Source organism: Populus euphratica, unplaced genomic scaffold (assembly GCF_000495115.2).
Source record: "Populus euphratica unplaced genomic scaffold, PopEup_1.0 scaffold15.1, whole genome shotgun sequence".
Lineage (NCBI taxonomy): Eukaryota > Viridiplantae > Streptophyta > Magnoliopsida > Malpighiales > Salicaceae > Populus > Populus euphratica.
In genome coordinates, this window is record NW_011499874.1 from 1,823,018 (window position 1) to 1,846,182 (window position 23,165).

General features: G+C 33.0%; 4 protein-coding genes across 5 annotated transcripts; 2 read left to right on the forward strand and 2 right to left on the reverse strand.

The window, feature by feature from the left end:
* Nucleotides 1-961: 961 nt before the first annotated feature.
* On the forward strand, nt 962-1,516 carry LOC105128118 (secretory carrier-associated membrane protein-like). Its single transcript, XM_011029640.1, has one exon. The coding sequence runs from the start codon at nt 962-964 to the stop codon at nt 1,514-1,516; it is 555 nt and encodes a 184-aa protein (XP_011027942.1).
* A 5,944-nt stretch (nt 1,517-7,460) lies between these two features.
* Nucleotides 7,461-12,414, forward strand: LOC105128098 (secretory carrier-associated membrane protein 3-like). Its single transcript, XM_011029620.1, has 13 exons — nt 7,461-7,735; nt 8,307-8,372; nt 8,474-8,578; nt 8,684-8,746; nt 9,167-9,200; nt 9,422-9,544; nt 10,519-10,581; nt 10,690-10,783; nt 11,307-11,352; nt 11,462-11,529; nt 11,655-11,703; nt 11,953-12,018; nt 12,126-12,414. Exons 1-13 carry the CDS (start codon nt 7,679-7,681, stop codon nt 12,210-12,212), a joined length of 921 nt encoding a protein of 306 aa, XP_011027922.1. The 5' UTR covers nt 7,461-7,678; the 3' UTR covers nt 12,213-12,414.
* A 1,152-nt stretch (nt 12,415-13,566) lies between these two features.
* On the reverse strand, nt 13,567-14,460 carry LOC105128103 (eggshell protein 1-like). Its single transcript, XM_011029627.1, has one exon. It carries the CDS (start codon nt 14,316-14,318, stop codon nt 13,752-13,754), a length of 567 nt encoding a protein of 188 aa, XP_011027929.1. The 5' UTR covers nt 14,319-14,460; the 3' UTR covers nt 13,567-13,751.
* Nucleotides 14,461-17,718: 3,258 nt separating this feature from the next.
* On the reverse strand, nt 17,719-21,544 carry LOC105128102 (PAP-specific phosphatase HAL2-like). Of its 2 annotated transcripts, none has more exons than XM_011029625.1 (4): nt 21,137-21,544; nt 20,773-21,101; nt 18,733-19,420; nt 17,719-18,303 (listed from the first exon to the last, which is right to left on the reverse strand). In XM_011029625.1, exons 1-4 carry the CDS (start codon nt 21,208-21,210, stop codon nt 18,000-18,002), a joined length of 1,395 nt encoding a protein of 464 aa, XP_011027927.1. In that variant the 5' UTR covers nt 21,211-21,544; the 3' UTR covers nt 17,719-17,999. The 2 variants fall into 2 exon arrangements, with proteins under 2 accessions (XP_011027927.1, XP_011027928.1); XM_011029626.1 differs by having other exon boundaries at nt 20,773-21,093; nt 21,135-21,544.
* Between the last annotated feature and the right edge of the window lie 1,621 nt (nt 21,545-23,165).

Below are 23,165 nucleotides of genomic sequence, written 5' to 3' on the forward strand. Positions count from 1 at the left end.
TTCTGTCATTTTATTTATAGCTTTGCTTTTTTTTTTTAATCACATTATTTAAGTTACCAATTGAATTAATGATTCGGAACTTCGATTTCTTTTAACTTAATATTTTGTTTACATCGAAAAATATTTTGCTCAACAAATCTAGTAGGTTTTATAGCTCAAAGATTACCATGTTAAATTATAGAGAAAACTATTATTTTTTTAAAAAAAATAAAAGTCTATAATGTAATGCTACGATGGAAAAAAGAAACACTTAATGATTTAATTGTTTATACGGAGACCAAATCAACCGGGAAAAATAAATAAAATAGCAAAGATAAAATCATCTTGCTTTAATTCAGAGGACTTGGGCTTGTTGCTTAACTAGTCGACCCCTTTAAGAATGGAGGCGGTAGAATTTTCTAATTAAATTTGAGTCATTTAAAATTATGATTTTTTTTTATCTGTTTGAACTTATTCGCCAGTTTTATCTTGTTTATTTGATCCATGCGCGTCTCTCGTGACGGCGGTATAGCTCCAGGCCGGTTCTTCGAAGGTGGCACATGTTCTTGTTATTCTTCTCAATCTTAAGGATATGGAAGTATGTATGAATAAAACTAGTCCATAGACTAGTTCAAGCATGTTGTTGAACGTTGATTTGCTTGTTCAACCCTACCTCTCCAGCTCTGCCCATGACGCTCTCCTTTTTTTACTTTTCTTTCTAAAGTGTGTGTATGATCGATAAAATTGAAAGCAACCGCCATTTCCTCTGAATTTCGTATTTTTTACTGTTCAGCAATATTGCTCCTTCTATATAAGCGTTTTCCTTTTGCCCTTTTCTTTTGTATAATCCACGGCTGCGTCTTTTCTATAAGCACTTCCTTTTCTCGTTGAGTTTTCTGGCTGCCTTTGTATCATAGATTTTGGAGCTTGCACGGTCTGTTATATAGTATTCAAGATTTCTCCAAGGCCAAAACCTCTCCTCATGGCAGCGGGTCCTTACTATAGTAGTCTGCTCTTCAATAAAGTAAACCCCTTTGCAGATGAAATAGATGGCCATTTGCAGAAGTTGCAGAATGTTGCATTCCTAACATGTCTAGGATTGACACAGTGTCTTTTGTGGAATTGCGCATCTGTTGCATTTATGTGGATGGTAGGTGGGGTAGAAACAAAAATCTTGTTCCTTGCATTGGCCTACCTAGTCTGTGGACTTCCAGCTGCAAACTGGTTATGGTTTCGTCCACTTTGTCAAGCTTTGAGGACAGAAAATACTTCCATATTTCGTAATTTTTTCCTGTTCTACCAGCTCCACATTGCCTTCTGCGTGTTCGCTGCAGTTTCTCCTCCAATAATAGCCAAGGGAAGATCCCTCACAGGTATCATGAGCGCATCAGACATTTCTGGTGATTATGGAGAAATTGGATACATGTACTTCATTGGTTTCGGTTGGTTCAGCCTTGAATCAATGCTCAGCATCTGGGTTTTGCACAAAGTTTACAAGTTCTACCGTCACGGTGGTTTAGCTCTGGAGATGGCTTAACTGTTCGTCTGTGTTCATTTCTCACCCTATTTGATTCCATTAAGGTTTTTCTACGATTAAGAGGATCTTTAATCAGTGTACAGTGATTAGATATCACTGGAACTAGGTTACAGCATCATCACCAAATCATATATGCAACAGGGCATTAAATTATTTTTTTTGCAATATATTTGCTATTTTTTTACCTAAACTAATTGAAAGAGTATGTTATAAGTTTTAATTTAGGATATGCATTGAATATATTTCTTATTTATATATAATATCAGGAAAAACAAATATCTTTGATATGAAAATAATCCTTATCAGGATCCCTGAAATTGTTTAATAAATTATAATATTGCTGTATCAATTGAATTACGTGTTATTTACGACCTTATTATTTTTCAAATAAAATTATCAAATCATTTATTATATGATTGTAGAAATCCTCTTAATAAGATGTAAGAACAATCATACATTTAGATTGAAAATGTCAAATAGATTATATGTATGGATATTGTTAGGTTTTTTTGTTGTTACATAACGTGCACCTACTAATACTTGAATTTAGGAGTAATGTGAGAAGCAAGCCTTAATCTGAAAACCATCTCCTTTGCACACTTCCAAATGCACGAGAGTTCTTATCTGCAACCTTTCAATATCCTCACCAGATTCTCCTCAAGCATGTAAGCAAAACTTATCATCAGACGCTTGATCCTTGGAAGATACTGAACAATGGCTGATGCCTCCTCTTTCCGAATAGTGGAACGACAAATGCTCGAGCTCTCAAAGTTCTTGCTATGGAGGCTGATTTGAGTTAATGTTTCTGTCAAATGAACACCATTACCAAGGTCCAAATTCTTCAAGAGTTTCAGATCCTTGAGTGTTTCCCGAATAGTTTCCGCTGTCCCGTCATCTTCAGCCAGTGATAAAGTTTCTATGGCAGGACAGACACCTAATAAACATTGTACCATTAAAACAGCTCCACCACCTGCAAGAAGTTCCGATTTCACACATTATATAAGATTCTAGAGACAGGCAAATTTTAATAAAGCACGGAAATGTAACGCAGCTTTTGCAGGATTTAAATGTATGCATGCAGGTGTAACTGTGTTGGTCTCACAGATTACCAGAAATCGATCGTAAAAGTCTAGCAACACACAAAAGTAAACTGCTCTTGTCATTATTAGCCCCCATATTAGTGTTTAATTTTATTAAATTCATTAGCGTTTCAAATTTTAATTCTAGAATAGCTAGTCAAGTCTTCTATAAATACTTTCATTTAATATCCAATAATATTAATATTAAAAAATCTCTTGTCATCATTAGTCTTCATATTAGAAGTAACTAATCAAGTTTTTCCGTCGTTTTCCTTCCTTTCTTTTCTGTTTAATTATTTTTCATGCTAATATAAGAAACAAAAAGAAGTAAATCAACAATCTTATTGCTGCAAATATTATAAAATATAGGTTAGGCACGCAATTATTGTTTGAGCTTTAATCATAATTTCTTTTTACCTTATTGATACTGCAAACTCTTATATACTAACAAGAATGTAATCATCATCACTCATTCAACCCCCATTGAACATTCTATTTCAACTTCTCATTCACTCGATGTTCCTATCTATTTCAACTTGGCATTCACTTCACATTCCTAATTTAATCAATAAGAGAAACTTCTTTTACTTTTCAATTCAATAAAAAATCCACACCATTTTCATTTATCTTTCTATCTATTAATTTGACTTTTTAATAATCTATACATAATTTTAAACAATACAACTGTTTAATATTTCTCAAAATACTCCTTCATATTAAGATCACCGCACATCATTAACATTCATTATACATTTTGCAAACAAAACACAACCATAGTTTATTTATTATATTCGTTCATCATAAAATTCTAATTCAAAATATAATAAAGATTAAATGATGATTAGATGAAAAACTCAAATTCATTCTATCCTTAATAATGCATTAATGCATTCCTAAACATGTATGAATAGGCAAACATTTAACTCCACAATTTTTCATTTCCTTACTAATATAATCGCTCTTGACTGAACAAAATACCATGTTTTTTTATTTATAATTCGTCTTGATTTTCTTAAACTTATCATTAATTACATCTATCATAAATCACAACTTAATCATATTAAAATTTAGCATTACAATTGTATGATCATAATATTCCTTCATCAAAGTATATGCATCATTCAACTATATTCAATTTCAATAATCATATAAATTCTGCTAAAATGCATAATTATACAATTATAAATATTAAATCCATTTAAATTCATCCTAAATTCATCCTTCCTTTATTTCTTATTTGGCTGACCCTTTGACCATTAATTCACTAAGTTTTTTATGTTAATAACAAGTGATTTCACATAATTTTTAAATTATTTTAGCCCATTTACATGATTTCACAAATAATTTGTAATTCTCTCAAAATCATTCAAGAATCTTAATTAAGTAAAAGTTTAAAATTTAATACTAACATGCTAACTACTTAAATTAATAGGAGTATTAATGTTTAAAGATGCATTGCAAATCAAGATGGATGCTTAAACCTTTCCTTCACAAACCAATGTTTTTAATTTCTCCTTCCTCCTCCAAGCTTCTCTTTCTTTTCTTTTTTTTCCAGCCATCTCTCTCTCACCCTATCTCTTCCTTTCTTCCTAATTTTTCAGCCTCCGTGCATGTCTCTTCTCCCTCCCTCCAATTTTTCTTTTTCATCCCCCCACACCATCTTTCAAGAAAGAAGAAGAAGAAATTAAAAAGAAAAGAAAGAAAATGAAGACTCTCAGCCTACCCCTTTTTTACAGTTGTACGTAGGATTTTTGAAGGTTCAAGGGAAGAGTTTTTGGCTCAAATATCAATTTCACCCTAATTTATTGCTTGTTTGTTGTTTTAACTAAACTCTAGCACTACCATGAGGCCTTTTCAAACTTTGATTGATCTATAATTTTAATCTAATGTAGAATGATGTGTCATAAGATTACTTTTAATTTTTTAGCTTAATCTAATAATTAGATTAAAAATTATACTTGATGATATAAAACTAGTTAGCAGGTAATTTTTCACACCAAAATTTAAAATTATGTATTATTTTACCTATTAAAATCATAAATATTTTCAAACTACTTCATTAGGGACTTACATGCATATTTAAAATAAATTTATACCTCAAATTTCATCTCTTTCCAGGTTAAAATGGCGTGGTCGTACGCATGCTTAAATCAATAGTTAGAGTAATTCGCTTGTTAAATCATATATTAATTTGTTTAAAAATTTCAAATTGTTTTTTTTTTTAATATTTTCACCTCCCATTTATAAAAATCACCTATATCAATCACTAGTTTATCAATTTTTTAGGTTCACACCATACCTTTTATGTTTGTTAGGTTATATTTATTAGATTTAGACACATTTTTAATATTGAGTTTAAGTTGACCATATTAAATTTCATTAAATTTTATTCCAGAACATTGTTTTCCTATTTTACTCCTTCCATTTGATTTTAATTTGTTTTTTATTTTCTCACTATTTTTATACTTCTATTTTTTAAACTAACATTTAAACATTTTATTTCAAAATCCTGAAATCCAAAGTCACCTTTTTAATTACAACACTTATTTTACTCATTTAACATAATAGTTTCCTTATTAATTTCATGAATTTTATTTAGGAGTTTACAATAAGAATGTATATCATCCTCTTGATTGAGTGATGTTATAGTTCCGCAAAGCTTTTTTTTTGCTGAATAAAAATTTAATATCGTGGTAATTGAAAACCATGTTAGAGGCTATTTCCAGCTTATTGCATCAGGTTTATTGGACCTGACTATTCTCTTGAATGACTAGTACTACCTCAATATAGAATCAAACCTTATTAAAAGGTTGTTGATGCTCTAATAAAGTAGTTATATTAATAATTATAAGGAGGTTTGTGACATGTTCTATCTCAGGTATATCATGATCATTTATTATTGGTAGTGGTTTGGAATGTCAAAGCACAGTACTAAAAGAGTAGTTGTTGGGTTTTTGATAAGTTCCCTCATACGATGTTGATGCTGATGTTTCAAGAAATCCAAGTAACTTAAGAGCAATACTTATATATTGGATAATCGGTTAATTTCTTAATTCTAGCAATTTAATCTACTCTCTCAAGTCAAGATAGCTAGTAGCTAGTACCTAATACCTAGTATGTCAAAGTGGCTGGTAACTAGTACTTATAAAATATCATCTTCTATAGATTTGAAGACTCTTGAATGTTTATGTAAATATCTTTTTTAGAGAGAGAAGAAAATGATATTTTAGAGAGAAATGCTCTAAAAATATATATGCAGTATATAATAGAGATTATAAACTTAAAGTTTGAAGGATTCATAAATAATTTATAGCCCATGAATTTTGTTCTTTTATGGAATAGAGGGGCTAAAATGTAATTTTATCATGGTAATATTAACAAGGGATAAACATTCATTACAAAAATATTAGTAAGAAAAAATATCCTTAATATAAATATTAATGAGATAAAAATACAAAAAATCCTTGAAAGACTTTATACATTTAGGGATGTTGAGAGATAATACATTAAACACAAGTACAACCAAGAATACATTTATTTGTATGCCTTATGATGAAAAACTTGTTATATATATTTTTGAAACATAAAAATAAACATATTAGTAAAAATAAATTATTTATGATTTATTTTCTTAAAAAATTATAAAAAATAAAAATGTCTCGGATGTATTAGACGACTCACCCACTCCACATCACCACCTTCAAATATAAGATTATTTTTTTTAATCCTACCAACAGAGCAACTCTTCCATTGTTAGAAGTTCTAATCCATATTCTCTTAGCAAAGAGACAAAATACTTAATAAATTAAAATAATTCGCAATTGCGAGAGCTCGAGCGTTTTTTTTTTTTTTTCAACCTGCTATTTTTTTAATTATTTTCCATATAAAGAAATATTAAATTAATATCTTTTAATAGTTTAACATTAAATATTAAAAAATAATTATAATAACAACAAATGTCAGCTACAGATAGCTTGTCCGTCTCCCACTTACGTCATGCCAGTTTATAGAGTAAGTGATTCTATGCTATGCAACCCAGAAAAATCATATATACATATTGCACTTTTTCCATCCATTAATATTTTATATTTGTTTTTATATATTTTTTAAAAATTTATTTATTTTAAATTAATATTTTTTTATGATAATATAAAAATATTTTTTCAAAAAATAAAAATATATTATTTTAAATATTTTTAATTAAAAATATTTTAAAAACAATTATAATTATATTTTCAAACACTTTTTAAAAATGATGCGTCTCACTATCCATGTCAAGTCCAAAAGTTAGAGATTTCTCAGCTAATGATCGCCTCCTAAATCTTAAATATGTCATTTTTTAAATCAATTTCTTAAAAGTTGATTTGATGGTGAAAAAATTATATAATTTTTTGAAAGCATCATAATATTTTTTATTTTAAAATAAATGAAAATAAATTTTTTATTTTTTATATTAACATATTAAAATAATCATAAAATACTAAAAAAACCATCAATTTAATATATTTTTATTAAATTAGTTAATCATAAAATACTAAAAAATTTAATCATCAGTTTAATCATAAAATACTAAAAAATAATCAAAAAGTTACAGCAATTCTTAACACTCAATATAATCACATAATGGAAGCATCATCAATGATGTCCAAAACAAGACAAAGATTAAAACAAAAGGTTTGGTTGATAAATTCAAAATCAAAATCATTTTTTTTCCTTTTGAAAAAGAACCAATAATCACACATGAAAGTTAACTACTATTTCTTCTTCTTTATATTTTTTTAAAGAGTAGTTCTCAACCGTTGATCTGCCCCTCCTTTTCCTCCCAAATTTAATTTCCTTACAACAAACCAGGAGCACTTGTAATAGAAGCTGACCATAGACAGACAAGCCAAACTCTCTCTCTCTCGAGTTCTTTTTTTTCTTTTTTCTGACTTGGTTTGGTTATCTTTGTTTCAAGTATTATGCTTCCTTAAGAAACAAACAAAGCCTTCCTCTCCTTTTCTATCACTTTCTCTGTTCATAGTTTCATTATTTTTTCTTTTCTTTTTGAAGCCTCTCTTCCCTTTGGTTTCTGCCTTCTGTGATGGCTGCTCGTTATGATCCAAACCCTTTTGATGAAGAGGAAGTTAACCCTTTCTCTGTAAGTCCCTGCCTTTTTTTTTTTTCCCTTTTTTATGCTAATTTTGTGTAGTTTTTTTTTTTCCCATTTTTATGCTAAATTTGTGTTCATAGTGTTCTTTTGGAAGTGTTTATGAGTGTTTTGTAGGTTTTAGAAGTTATTAAAGAGAGTTTTGAAAGTTCCAGGGTTTAGTGAGGTGTTTTCTGTGGTTGAATTTTTGGTTTTATGATTGATGTAAGCCTTTTGTTATGGAAATTTAAATATTGCTTAGTTTTGAGTGATTTGGTTTAATCTAAGGCATGTTAAGTTCTTAATTATATTACTTTTTCAGGAAAAACCCTCGATTATTGGGACGGAGTAATTTTGTGTATCTTAATAATTGATGGAATTATGTATAGAAAGTTGTTAAATATTAGACTTCGTAATTAAAAGAAATTTGAGTTATCTGGGCTGGTGGGAGAGATAAGCCTGTGTTTTAACGCTTGGCTGGATCATTTTCAGGAATTTTGTTTGAAAGTGATAAATGTTTGATGGTTGGCTTTTTGTATTTTTTAAAAGCTTGGTAATTTTAATTTGATGTTCTTATAACTAGGACCCGGCTGTGAGGTCGAAAGCATCAGGGCAGTCGAACTATAGTGGGAGTGCATTCAACACAACAGTAAGCCTAGTTCTTGCAAAAATTAAAACTATGTTTTATGTTTTTCAATATTAAACCAACAAATGCTGTAACTCTTGCTTATGATATTGGTGATTTTGCAGGGTGTTCCTCCTGCTTCAAACTCGAGGCTTTCACCACTTCCTCCTGAACCTGCTGGTTTTTACAATTATGGCACCACGGTCGACATTCCTATTGATGCAGCTGCGGTAGGGATGAGATTCTCTTGTTGGTGAAAACCAGAGTCCATATTTTCCATTTGTATAATTGGTGTTATACTTGATTTTTCGTACTCTAATATGCTGTGAATCTAGGATTTAAGAAAGAAAGAGAAGGAACTTCAGGCTAGGGAGGCTGAGCTGATAAGACGGGAGAAGGTATGTTCTGGTAGATTTTTTTTAAAAATACAAGCGCTTTGGTAATTTTTTTTTTCTGTGTGTGCTGAACATAGTTGTTTTGAAGGAAGACATGTACTAGCCCTTACAATTATAGTCTATAAGAGTGTTGTTGAAGGTCTTCAAGGGATGTGGAATTGTCTTTTGATGGTGCATTTGTGTTCCAGTTTTGGTTCATTAAGAGAGCTTTTTTTACATTGCTGTGAAAGCTCTAGTGTAGAGTAGTGTTTTTTACTTGTTTTAAAATCCAGCCGAGATTTTTTTACATCTTTCAGGTTGGATGCTGACTAATTCTGCCATCCTAGACACATTACGGATGGTTCCTTTTGTGGCTTTCTTCTCCCTTCATATCCTTGCATTATATTAATCTCATTAATCTGCCTTTTTTCTGGTGCTAAACAGGAGGTAAAGAGGTTAGAAGATGCAGCTGCAAGAGGTAATATACTCTTGATCGAGCCTTATCAAATCATCTCGACTTTCCTGTTTTCTGATGTTCCTTGTCTAACAGACTACTTTTTTCCCATGTGAAATATTCGACTACTTAGTTGCATGTATTATTTGAACAACTGAACTAATTATTTTTTCCTTGTATGGCCAATTGGTTTTCCAGTTCTATCATGCAGTTTACTTTTTTTAGTTCTCTCTTTCCATTTGCAGCTGGAGTTGTCCTGGAAGAGAAAAACTGGCCACCATTCTTCCCAATAATCCATCATGATGTAGCAAACGAAATACCAGTTCATCTACAAAAAATTCAGTACGTTGCATTTACAACATTTTTAGGTATGCAAGCCTTCCTGGATCTATGGACTGATGTTGTTAGCATTAAATTAAAAAATAAGTTCATTTTTTGTGAACATTTATAAGTTTGAAGTCTACCTTGTTTCCATTTTTTTATAATAATAAATCCTTGTCAAGATTGGCATCTTGGCTAACTGGTCCTTGACAAAATAAGTAGATTCGGTATTCTTTTTGATATTTCACTGCAATTATTTTTAGTATCAGCTATGTAGGTTATTGAATGGGGTCCTGGGCATGCACCTTGACCCTCTAAAGGTATCCCAACCAGGAAGATATGTGTATTATATGTATATTGCTGTGGCTTTTGCTACTTCATGAATTACAAGTGTTCATTATATTTCTGCTCAACATATTTGTTCTTTAAAAAGTGGGACAATTCTTAAACGTTAAGCATCCTCTAGCATTTCAAAGCTCCTCGTCCCTATGTTGTATGGTAGGGATGAAGAGTACCAATTTCATGTTTTACTGAATTTGGTACCAAAATATGCTTGTCTTGGTTAAGAGCAGTGTCCTTCAGAACTCCTAGTTTTTTGACAACAAAGACTCTGCCTTTGTTTTCTGTAAACTGCATCATCACTGTGATAGTGATATATCTGAGCCATCTGAATGAAGTGCATCGTTTTCTTCCCATCCTCTTCATCCCCACCACTCTCCTCTCAACCAGCTGTCTACTCCCCCTCACCCCCAATTCTGTCATACCATCTTTGAACCAAAACTGAAGTCCTTGCATGTTTACCTTCCTTATGGACCCTATAACCAAGGCAAGTTTACAATCATATCCTATAAAATGGAAATTCATTAGCAAAAAGGCAAATCTAATTGACTGAAGCATTCATATTGTATTGGTTCCGATGTGATTTTTTCTTTATTCTATTTTCACGATTACTTTGATGTAATTGTGCACAATTATATTGCTAGATGGCTCTGTGGAAGTGATGAATGATGATCTTGTGCAGGATTGACTTTTTGTCTTTTCTGGAATGTCATCGCTGTTACAACGGCATGGATTCAAGGCGAAGGTTAGTTAATAAACTTTTGCCGCTTCAGTCCTATGCATGCAAGGTTTTCAATTATCTATGTTGTCTTAAAATTCTCTACATCATATGTTGAAACATCTTACATTGCAGGGGTGAAAATATGGTTTCTTTCTGTTATCTACTTCATATCAGGAGTTCCTGGAGCTTATTTTTTGTGGTATCGTCCACTCTATCGTGCATTTAGGTATTTATCTCCCTTGTTTACTTCAACTTTTGTGCTATTCTTAATTATATACTAGGCTGAAGAGTGAAACCTACAATACAGCTAGTTCAGGACTGTGGTTTAGTGCCCAAGCATCTTTTTGATGCTTTTAATGAGGTTGAAACATTTTAACCTTATTGGCAAACCAATCCTGTTTGAGCTGAGTACTGTGCTTGAACTTTTTACTTTTTTTTCCAAACCTTGGAACACAAAGCTGTTTTCTGATACATCAAAAGGTGTTGTTTGAGGCTTGGAAATTATGTGATACTGTAAGTAGCAACAGGTTATTGGCAAAGATATGTTTATCTTTTACATAGTTAAGATTACTCTGATCCAGTAGTTTAACATTTAGGTGATTGAAACAAAAAGTGAACAAAGAGTACTGTGAATCTAGATTTTCACCTCCATAATATAAGAAGTCTACCTGATAGTTCATCTATAGTTATATCAAAATGCAGAAATATTGTAGTTTGCTGTGCTGTTGAATATCAAACTCTTCGTGCAGGACTGAGAGTGCTATGAGGTTCGGGTGGTTTTTCTTGTTTTATGTGGTAAATTTTCATCTTGCTGATGGCTATTCATTTATTTATTTTTTATTCTGTCCAGCTCATCTCCTATGAAAATTAAATACCTAATCTTTGTCCATCTTTTTTCTCCCAGCTTCACATTGGCTTCTGCATCTTTGCTGCTGTGGCTCCTCCTATAGTTTTCAAAGGAAAATCTCTCACGTATGTTTCTTCAAGTATTTTCAACTACTGTTTGTGTTTCAGACTAATGTTCTTGTGGCTTTATATTGCAAAATCCTTTAATGTTTCGTGACTGATGGTTTTTTTGTTGTCGGACTTTCAATCAGTGGTATTCTGGCTGCTGTAGATGTTGTGGGTAACAATAGTATAGCCGGGGTGAGATCTCTGATATCAATTTGTAAAGTTTCTTGCAATCTTGCTGATTATCCAATTCTTCCAAACCTTTTTTTGAGTAATTATGCGCTTGAACTAGGAAAGTAGGGCCCGCACTTCTCTCTTTTTTCCTAGATTTGTTCTGGCTGCTTTGCTCCTTTAGTTATCCACTGCAATGTTGGTTTCCTTACTAGAATCAACATAGCATTACTTTCTGTAGGCTAGATGGTTAATTGTTTCTTGTGCTTATAGATCTTCTACTTCATCGGATTTGGTTGTTTCTGTCTTGAATCACTGCTAAGCATCTGGGTTATTCAGGTACTTTTTTCCTTGTGTTGAATTGTTCATAGTCTCATCTATGCACCATGCAGCTTTTAGAACTTTCTTCAAAGTATTTCTCACCTCTTGGTTTCCTCGCTGCGCAGCAAGTATACATGTACTTCCGTGGAAGTGGCAAAGCTGCCCAGATGAAGCGTGAGGCTGCTAGAGGAGCATTGAGGGCAGCAGTTTGATTCTATGCGCTTGTAAGAAAGCATCACGGTGACCTTGTGTGTGGATTTAGGTTGTAAATGCTATTAGATGCATAGACTTGGGATACAACGTAAATATAGAAACACAGCTTGCTTGAGCCTGGCTTTGTTAGACCAATTTCATTACTGTTAAATTTCTTGCTCAGGGTATAGTTAATGGATTTTGCAGGTTGCATTTTTCTTCTCTTCTGTTGAAACATGGATGGGATTAAACGTAGAGATGCATAATAATCTTGGGAAAATCACGTAGCTATCCAGTTGGTGTTTGCAAAGATGTCAACTTGGATCAATCTTTTGCAGGGCCACAAAACTTTGAACATGTTCACATGTACAAGGGGAGGCCATGAGGAAAATCGCTTTCATGTGGATAGCTTATATAAGATCTGATTGAAAGGAGACGGTTCGGGTGCCTGTTAGCAAACCAAGAACACCATAAGTGTTCACTGAACATCTTAGAAAACAGACTGGAGGGCTGTCAGGGAAAGTTTCTTTTCAACATTTTGCTTTACAAGCTCGCTGATACATGGCTGCAGTAGTTTACAAGACACTGACAGAATGATTTATTAAGGGCTTTATCGGTACAGAACAGCCAGGAGTTCTAATTTGACATAAAAGAAGCAGATCCCATGCAACAATTTCCTAAGCAGAATGCTTTCAATCCAGTCTTTCAAGGGGAAGGAATTGTTGAGATGTATAAAAAACAAAGCAAATATTTGATAACAAGTGGGCTCTTCAAGATTAGCTGCTCTTCTAGTTATCTTTCAAGCTTGGCTGTGTCGACAAAGATTCCTCGCTCTTGGGTTTAGCTGACTTGATAGGACCCGGGATAACTCGTGGCTGAACTTCATATCTTCTCAAAGCCAGAATGGTGGATGGGAAGATGGAATTTAAGAGCTCATTTTTAAATATATTTTTATTTTTTAAAAAAATATTTTTAATTTAAATATAACAAAACAATCTAAAAACACTAAAAAAAAGCTAATTAAAAAAAGAGAAGTTAACAAACTGCATTTTGACTCTCCGTAGCGAGTTATGGGCAAAAATTTATGCCATTCCTTAAAGAAATGGACCACGAAAACTTAATATTTAAAGACATTCTTGGCACTCCAATGTTTTCATACAAAATTATGATATTACAAGATAACCTGCAAAAGAGTTTATAATTAAAAATATATTAAAATTATTTTCTTAAGATTTTTTGCATTAACAAATCAGAATCATAAAAAAAATTGTAAAAAACTAATAGAAAAACAGTTAAACCTGGTCTAACACATATCGAGCTAGTTTAATGATATGTTGTGTAAGAAAAAAAACCAGGGGGCTGCAAAAATGCATCAGAAGAAGCAAAAAACTGTAGTTTTATAAACTCGAGCACCGAATATATTATGCTCCATGTTATTTAATATAGTATATAGTATTCAACATTACACTGCATGATTAAATACTTTTATCACTAATAATAGTAGAACTATTACCAGCGACTGGTTGCCACGCCACAATCCAATACCACATCAACTCCCTCTAGCAATAAGCAACACACTTCTTACAATCTAGGGTGCACCCACCACCACCACCGCCTCCTCCATAGCCCTTCCCTGACCGGCTGTGAGAGGTGAAACACTTGGCTGGGCAAGTCAGCTTCTTCTTATAACATGGGCCTCTCTCTCTGCACACCACACTGGGCCTCACAATACCACCTTTAGAGTACCCTCCTTTTGGACCACCAAACCCAGCACCATACCCGCCACCCATATCTCCCCACCCTTTACCAAACCCGGCTCCGGGTATGCCAAACCCTGTTCCGGGTATACCAAACCCAGGTCCGGGTCCAAAGAACCCACCCATCCCACCATCATTTCCACCAGCTCTGTTGTTGTGGTTGGTGGGTTTGCCTTTTGTGAACTGATCTTGGTCGGGGTCGGGTTGGGTTGCAACGGACAGTGAACATGCAACAAGCAAAAGAGCTAGGAGAAAGAAGCTAGCGAAGGATTTCATTTTCGCGCAAAAAGGATGAGTTGTTTTCTGAGGATGTGCTAAGGAGAGAAGAAAGAGAAATGGGAAGGAATATTTAAAGGTGGAAAGAAGCATTTATTGGGAAAGGATGGAGGGCAGTTGAGGATGGGGCCTCCATGAATAGGGTCGGTTAGCAGCACTAATGGCACTTGCATTTGCAAGTTTCGTGTGCGCGTCTTTGATTTCCACGATGGTTTTTAAGGGCATTTCTATGGATAAGAACTAGTGGATCATGTATGCTTGCAGCATAAAGATAATCTATGATAATGATGCGCCATTGCTAAAGTGGGCAAAATTTCTTCAACGTTTGCGGTCGTGGTGGACACTGGAGATGGAGAAAGGCAGATTCCTCATGATACCTGGGGCATGGTCCCTGTAGTTTGACTGAAACCTTGGTTGATTTGACATCCCTGAAGATGTTTTCGAAATTATAAAAACTCTCTTAGACTTTAATTTAAAAATTCAAATCCAAGTAATCTCGATATAAAAATAATGAACGCTTCAAGTATTTGTGAATGACGTCGATAGTTCTTGTTGAACATATGGGCAAATCCCTCTTCAGAGGCTTTTTTTAACACCAACAATTATATTAACTACATCTTGTAATAGAAGAAACAAAAAACGAGCGAAGTAGACTTGGATGCAAATGAATCAAATGATAAATTAACTCTGAAGCACATTTTGATTATAGCTGATGAGATAAATAGCTAGAAATGGATGTTTATGAACAAGGAGATGGGATTGGACGCCAATGAATGTGTATTTTCAAGTACCAGGCGACATGCTGACAGAAATAAATAAATCTTTATGGCTATGGCCCTGGCCGAGGGTTTATTTGCTTTGCCATGAACATGTAATGAATGTGGTGATCTTCCAGCCTGCAAATTCATTAAAAAGAATTGAAGTTCATAACCTAAACATCACAGTCAGAGATCCCATGGATTATCCATGCACCCTTCAATTTGGGGGTAGAAGTCAACGGTGTTCTGCCGAGTAATAAGTAAGGTCAAATGATTTGCACCTTGGAATTGAGGGTTGCATTAGACCCATTAATCTATAGATATATAGCTTGTATATGAATGTGCTGCCAAGCTGGGCACCTATGTTTTTACCCACAGGACTGCAACAAATTTAAAAAAAAAAAAAAATCATAACTTTAGGACCCATAGATTGCCTGTTCATTGAGGGTATACGGACCGGTGAGTCAGTATGAGTCGGCAAATGGTGAGCCGAAAGAGCCCGGAATATTTAAAGGGAGAGCTACCACAAATTTATTGCTCTTTGTTTTTTGAAAAAAAATTAAATGATTTTTATAAAAAAAATAAATGATTGTTTAATATTTAATAATATTATAAAATAAGAGTAAAAAACTTTTGTATAAAGCAAATTTAATTTTTTTTTTACTTGAAAGCAGTTGTCATCAATCAACTTTTTTAATACTAAACAAATATGAAAAATTAAAATACTTTTCTATAAACCTAATTAAATTTTTTTAACTTGAAAGTAATTGTCATCGATCAACTTTTTTAATACTTTTTTAATACTAAACAAATATGAAAAAAAATTAAAAAACAGTTTTTATTTTTCCATTTCCATTGAATTAATCTTGAACCAAGAAATTAAAACAACCATGCTCTCCATCCACATAACTCTCAAGGTCAAGATTTGTTATGCTTTAAATAAGGGTTGCTCTTGGAAATTACGTATACTTTGACTTTTGGCTTGGTTGCTCTGGTTGACGTTTATTTATTTATATATTAGCAGACTTATATGTGATAAAATCAGTGGGCTTCTTTAAAGATCTCAATGGCCTGTTTGAAAATACTTACACTTATTTTATAAAGTATTTTTATTTAAAAACATATTAAATACTTTTTTATTTTTAAAAAATTATTTTTATTATGAGTGTATTAAAATGACTAAAAAAATATTAATTTCAAGTAAAAAATAAAAAAAATTAAATTTTTTAAAATATTTTTAAAATACAAAAACAAATAGAACCGGATCACCAACAATTTACCCATCCTAGTTGAAATTTATAATTATATATATTAGTATTTATTTTTGTATTTTAAAAATATTTTTAATAAATTTTTTTTTTTTTCCAAACCTACCAAACTTTCCTCTGGCATGCAACAAGTGATGGACCATTCAAGGAGGATGCTTCTCTTAACGAAAAATAACTGTCGATGTTTTCTAAAATCCAGTTCCCCGGTGGTTCCTTTTCCTTTTCCCCGCAGGCGTTACTGGAGGAGAGTCAAATCTATTATTAATATTAAATGAAATTAAAAATAAAAGGGATTGAGTTGAAAAATAAAATAAATTTAGAAAAAAAATAAAAAAAGAGTAGTTAAAAATATAGATTCCTAGCATTATACATAAAAAAATTAAAAAAATAAAATTAAAAAAATTCAAATTCAAATTTTAATATTTAATTTATATTTTATATTGCCATGATCAATATCATAATTACATTACAAGAAAAAAAAAACACATCTTTTCTTTTGACATGACATATATACTGTGAACTGAATAGTGCACCGAGTTAACCCCTTTATTTCTATTTTTTTTTTATCCTATTCTTGAAAATCTATTCTTTTAGTTATTGATAATTTATTTTATTTTATTCCTGTGGATATTTTTTTAGATTTAATAATTTATTTTATTTTATTAATTAAAAAATTAAAATATCAAAGATTTAATTTATTTTTTTAAAGAATAGACAATTTCTTTTTGATTTTTAGAATTTTTTCAGAATTATTTTTTATTTAAAAATATATTAAAATAAATTTTTTATATTAAAAAAAATATTTTTAATATTAATATATTAAAATGATCTAAATATAAAAATTTTATTTAAATAAAAAATTTAAAATTTTAGAAATGCTATTCCGTGTTCCCAAATATGCTCTTGGACACAACATGTTACGTGTTGCCTCTAAGCTAATAATACGCTAACTCCAGTTTCGAACATAGGACCTCGTTATTTATCCCATGCGTTCACCACTGAGCTCGGGACTAAAAACAAATACAAACTGCCTCTTTTTAACGCTTAATTAACGATAATCCTGTAAACATTATAAAAGGAGGTTTAGCTCACATGGTATAACATGAATTTGTTCTTATATCATCCATCATCTTGGATTTATGTCCAGAACGGGGGTTGGAAGAAATTTCTCAAAATACACCAATCCAGTATGTGGATTGTAAACTTAATTATATCTAAAAGAAAAAGGGATTTAATCTCGATATATACAAATTTACACAATAAAAAAAAAAAACAACTTGAATATTAAAAAAGGCATGCGCTTCTAAGAAAACATATTAAACACACCCCTGCATATTGTCGAACTCTTTTGTTTCCAGTAGCAAGTCACATAAGAGCTCACTATACATAACTCTTATCTTGTTAGCTCCAAATGTGATAAACATTTGGAGAAACCATATAGATTCTGCAAATTATCATGTTAAAGGGTTTGAAGAGAACTTGAACACCATCATTTATTTATATTCTTGCAAATTGATTTCTGGGGCATATTGTTGCATGCATGCTTCACATTAGAGGATTTTTCCCCTTTCCCTACAGTCTAAACACAGAATAGACCCTCACAGGGGCGTATAACGTCGACACATGCCACTCCTCATCATGCTCTATATAAACAAGAATAGGAATGTTAAGAAAAAATTCATCATGTCCCTATCCTGTGCAGTAACCTTCTTTGCTTGTATTTACGTCATATGCAAACAAAAGAAGCCTTACAAACTAGAGGAGTTCCAGCTAGCATCAACGGCCTTGATGATCTTTTCATGTAATTTGACTCCAGCACAAGCAATTATACCCCGATCAAGACCTTCTAAGTACATACCTTTAGAGAAGTTCAGTGGACATCCTCCAGCATCAGTCACCACACCACCAGCCTCTTGAATGATAACAACACCAGCAGCATGGTCCCATATCTTCTCCTTGTAGCCAGCCCTGGCAAACTTCATGAAAATCTCAGCATCTCCGCGAGCTATCGCAGCATATTTCACCATACTGTACACTCGCAATGGTTGCTTCCTGCAGTAAAAAAAGTGATGCATGAGCTCTCGTACGCAGTTGAATAAAGCTCTTTAAATATTTGTTAATTTTTCCTGGTAGACAATTAAAAATGGTCATTGCTATTTTCGAACTGACACGTCCTTTCCCTTTCATCAATGAATTGAATTGCAAGTATTGCCATCATATTCTGTTTCCCCTTCCTTTCATGCAAGATAAGTTTTGAATTTTCATCCTACTCAAGGACATAGATTCGTTCGTATTATAACAAATTACTGTGGCTTGAAAGGCCCTTGTTTATTTTGGTTCAGCAAGAAACCAGTGTAGACTAGATTTTCATATTCGTAGAAAATTGAAGAAATTTAACAATCAAATATGAACTTAGGGATCATTTTCATGGATGGTCAACAGAAAAATTTATAGGACAGGAGGATCGAGAAACATATGCACCTAAGCCCAACACTGTGTGCTAGTCCTGCTGTGAAGGAGTGGCTTGAATTTGCCTTCTCAACTGGTTCACAGAAGGTTGCCAGTGCTGGATTTTCAATAGTGGATACTCTTACTGGCGTTGCAGAGTTTGGCCACACTAGCTTCTTATGTCCTTGTATTAGAGGTTGCATCCAGGCCTCACCACTGCCTCTTCTTGCATAAATCACACAGCCTTTGTCCCAAGATTCTGATGCAGGTGGGGTCAACTTAGAAATAATTCTATGATAACGATGGTGATAACTTAGCCATTCTTTCCTCATTGGGTAGTTGGGGCAACCAAGAACTCCAAGAACAACTTCGCCATCTTCTATCAAAGCTAAAGCAACAGCATATTGATCTCCACGAACAAATCCCAACGTACCATCAACAGGGTCAAGTGCCCAAAATCTTCCATTAGGGCCCCCTGTTGAGTTGCAACGACTGATTGCTTCAAGAACCTCTGAACTGCCGAGGGATGTTCCTGGAGCTTTAAGACCAAAACGAGGTGCTTCAGCAAGACAATCATTCACAGTTTGAACTACAGCTTCTAGTAGGCCAGCTGAATCAGGTTTGGAAAGAGTTTGAACATCTTCCTCAGCAACAATCGCCACATTCCTGCTCCCTAACGTCTCAGACAGTATCCAGCTGACAGTAGCTTGGACGCTCCAATCTATTTACATGACACAACCACGAGAAATAGACAATTAGAGCAAACTGCAGTTCAGTATCAGCTATACCAGAATAAAGAAAAAAGTAATTTGCCTTTCTAACAAATGTGACTGTGGAGCCACAGAAAAAGTGCATATTTTACATGTATAGATACTTGTACCATAGATAACTACAACTCACTACAGAAATTTTCCACCGACAAGCTGGGGATGAAGCTGCCTAATTTCTTATGTGGGAAGAAAGATTCTGAAGATACATGGTGATACTAGTCTAGTTGAACAATAATTTTCCTTTCAAAAAATGCACCGAATTGTTACTAGCCTTCTGCAGAGGAAACAGAAAATTCTAGCATAAACAACAAGCCGAGGGTTTCAATGTTGCCTCTTTGAATAGTTTGAAAAGTAAAATCATGCCATCCATTGTTCTTGCACCAAGGCAGACTGCCTATTTTGCAGGGAAAACAGTATAAGGCGACATGAAGCAAACATTTATTCCTTAAGAGATATTATCTCCAGAGTTATTTGTTGATGAACTGAGCATGATTTTCTGCAATTCGGGAAAAAAGATATATATGCTGTCACTGTTTGATCCAATTGTAGAATGAAGATGGACATTCTTAATGAATGGTGATAAGGGAGTTTAAAAGAAAACTTAGATGCATAGATGGTGCAGCTTATTGGCAGAAGAATAGCAACTTTTTGGGTATACAAAACAAGGAAAACTGAGACCTGATAAACTTGTTGATAAATTCAGTGAAAGCCTACACTTCCAAGTTCCATTTAGCAGGCAGCAAACAGATCCAAGCTGAAGTCAGTCATCTTAGCAACAACTTGAGCTATTTCAAAATTATTGCTTCACCCACTGCGATCTTGGTAACTTAAAATGGTATTTCTAATGAAAAAAATTACATTAATTTTTTTTTAATATACTTAAATAGCTTTAATATATTAATATCAAAAATTAAAAAAAATCTAAAAAAATATCAATTTAATATATTTTTAGATTATAAAATATTTATTCCCAAACACTCATTCTACAGCTCTCATCCCAACACAGGTAACAACACAACAATAAGGAACAACATATATGCTTTAGTCACTTTCATCATTAGGCTCAAATGTTTATTTCATATCGTAACTGTTAGAAGTTCTAAAACAGAATAATCATGAACTACTCACACATAATAAATGAACAACAGAAAACCAATGAAGTCCCATTCTAAACCTAAATTCAGAATTCTGAACTCACTTCAAAGAATCACAAAATTCAAGACCAACAAAAATCAACTAACCCATTTCATAAAACACAAAAGAAAAAAAAATTGACAAGCAATCAGATTAAATTAATGCATACCTGCAACAGTAACAGGAGAATTGTCGTCCTTGGCCTGTACCTGACTATAGGTTTTAGAAATCAAACTTTCCTGCACTTTCTGACAAAGAGAACAAGCCATTTGCACAGCCCTGACAGCAATGTCCAATTCTTTCGAATACTTTTCAATTTCTTGAGTAGAAAAGCCCGAGTCTTTAATACCATCCATTACAGAAGAAGAAGAAGAAAGACAGAATCTTTGGCTGTCGTTTCTCTTGTTTAAAGGAAGAGAAGCAATGCGAAGAGAATTGTTTTGATGAGTTTTATTAAAAAAGTTGAATAAAACTCCTCCTCCTCCTCCTCCTACACGAACTGTTGCTGTTGTTTTTAGACCCCACAAGAACGAGCTGTTGCTGTTGTTTTTAGACCCCACAAGATATGTGGGACTCTGGAAGCCAAGCTTAAGCAATTTAAAGGCATATCAATTTTAATGGGTTTGATGACTTTGATCTCTCTCTCTCTCTCTCTCTCTCCCACTTGTGGTTTTGTGGTATATGATTATGCGGTTTGATTTAAGAAAGGAGACTTAGGGAGAGAATCATGCACCGTATAATTTTCCGAGGGAATAAAGGGGACCAGATGAAGATATTGAACAGTGCAGCTAAGGAGCTAGCTTCCCATGCCAGTTCTCTAGCCTCATCTGATCTCATGTACATATTGTAGATTGATTAGTGCTTGAAGCAACGATTAGGGTCTTCAATTACCGAGTGCTTTTATACTGTGACTCTAAAGTGCAAACCCGCCTCCTATGAGGGGATATATATATATATATATATATAACTCTTGTAGAGTTGTTTATAGTATGATATATATTATTTTTTAATTTTTTAATTTAAAAATATATTAAAATAATATAATTTTGAAATAGTAAAATGTTAATTTACAAGAGAATTTGAATTTGATAGTCATGTGATTTTAATCCTTGATATAATTTTGTAATTTTTAATTTGTAAATACATCACATCTTATGATATAAGTGGATTTATGTAAACATAAGCTAGATGGGTTGTAAATTTTAATATATTTAAGTTTATTCACTTATTAAATTTAAATAAATATGAGTTTATCGAGTTGTTTAATCTAATATATTTAAATTAATTGTATCCAAATAAACATAAATTTGTATTTCATAAGTTCTAGTGAAGTGAATATTGACCCTAACATGTTATTAATCACTATACTAACATTTTATAACTTACGGTATATGAGATTTCGGAACATGACAAAAGAACACCTTATGAGTTCATCAACACGTTAGATTGAGCTCACTGATACACTATTTATGTACACAAGCGTCATACAAAAACTCTTGGAAATGCTTGTGGGGATGTCGTGCCAAGTGCTTCAAGTTCTTGTTCATGTATACAATGATTTTCTCTTTTTAGCTAGCAGTATCTTTCTGTTAGAATCACACATTCACGTCATTATCAATCAATCTAGCCAAGAGATTGTCATCACTTCAATATCAGTTGTCACAAAATAGATAAACCTTGATGATTCCTTGCACTACCTGCTTTGATTGAGAAAAAAAAACAAACAGAGGCATTAGATGCTGCAGCTCACTTGGCATGGAATCTGTGTCACTGCAATAGTAGAGAGTGTTGGCCATGTACTCCTATGTTTGGATCTATCAAGCCATGCCCCATCGGAGAAATCTTGGCGACGATGTCAATCAAAATCTTGACAAGACCATGTGAACCAGTTACTCGACACCCTTTCAATAGTTGCGCTAATGCCTCAGCTCAGCCCGTCGTTTGCCTGACATAATAGTTTAAACCTTGAAGGCGTGTGTAAGTTCACAACTTTGTCACCTATCCTGGGCTCACACTCATGCAAGGACCACAGACATGGTTTTGAATCAAAATATACTCTGATTGTTGGCTGATGCATCAGTGAGCATGTTCTGACGTTTATCATGTTCAAATCTCTGGAGTAGATTTGATAGCATAAAATGAAGAAAATAATGTATTAGATTTGTTGATTAATCAAGTTTGGTGATGTTTCTTGTCTAGCCATGGAAGCAATCAATGGATGATTCCCTTTTGGACTTGCTATTGAGGGTACTGGCTGCTTATCTGGATCGACCACGGGACCAATATTGTCGACTGTCAAGACATGACAGTGGTTCAGTCTCGTGAATCCATTATTGTCTTATCCATCGGCTTTTAAGCAAGAAGGCTTGGATACAAACTCATAATTCAGTGTTATTTTACCCCAAATAAACTAGCCCAACCTTTCCAATCTTTATGGGCTTTAAAAATGGATGTTTACTAGATTAAACATTAGTATTTGCGTAATTGGTATTGGTTCCATGAAAATAATTTTTTAAATTCTTTTATATTTATCTATTATTAAAAAAATTAATTAATAAAAAA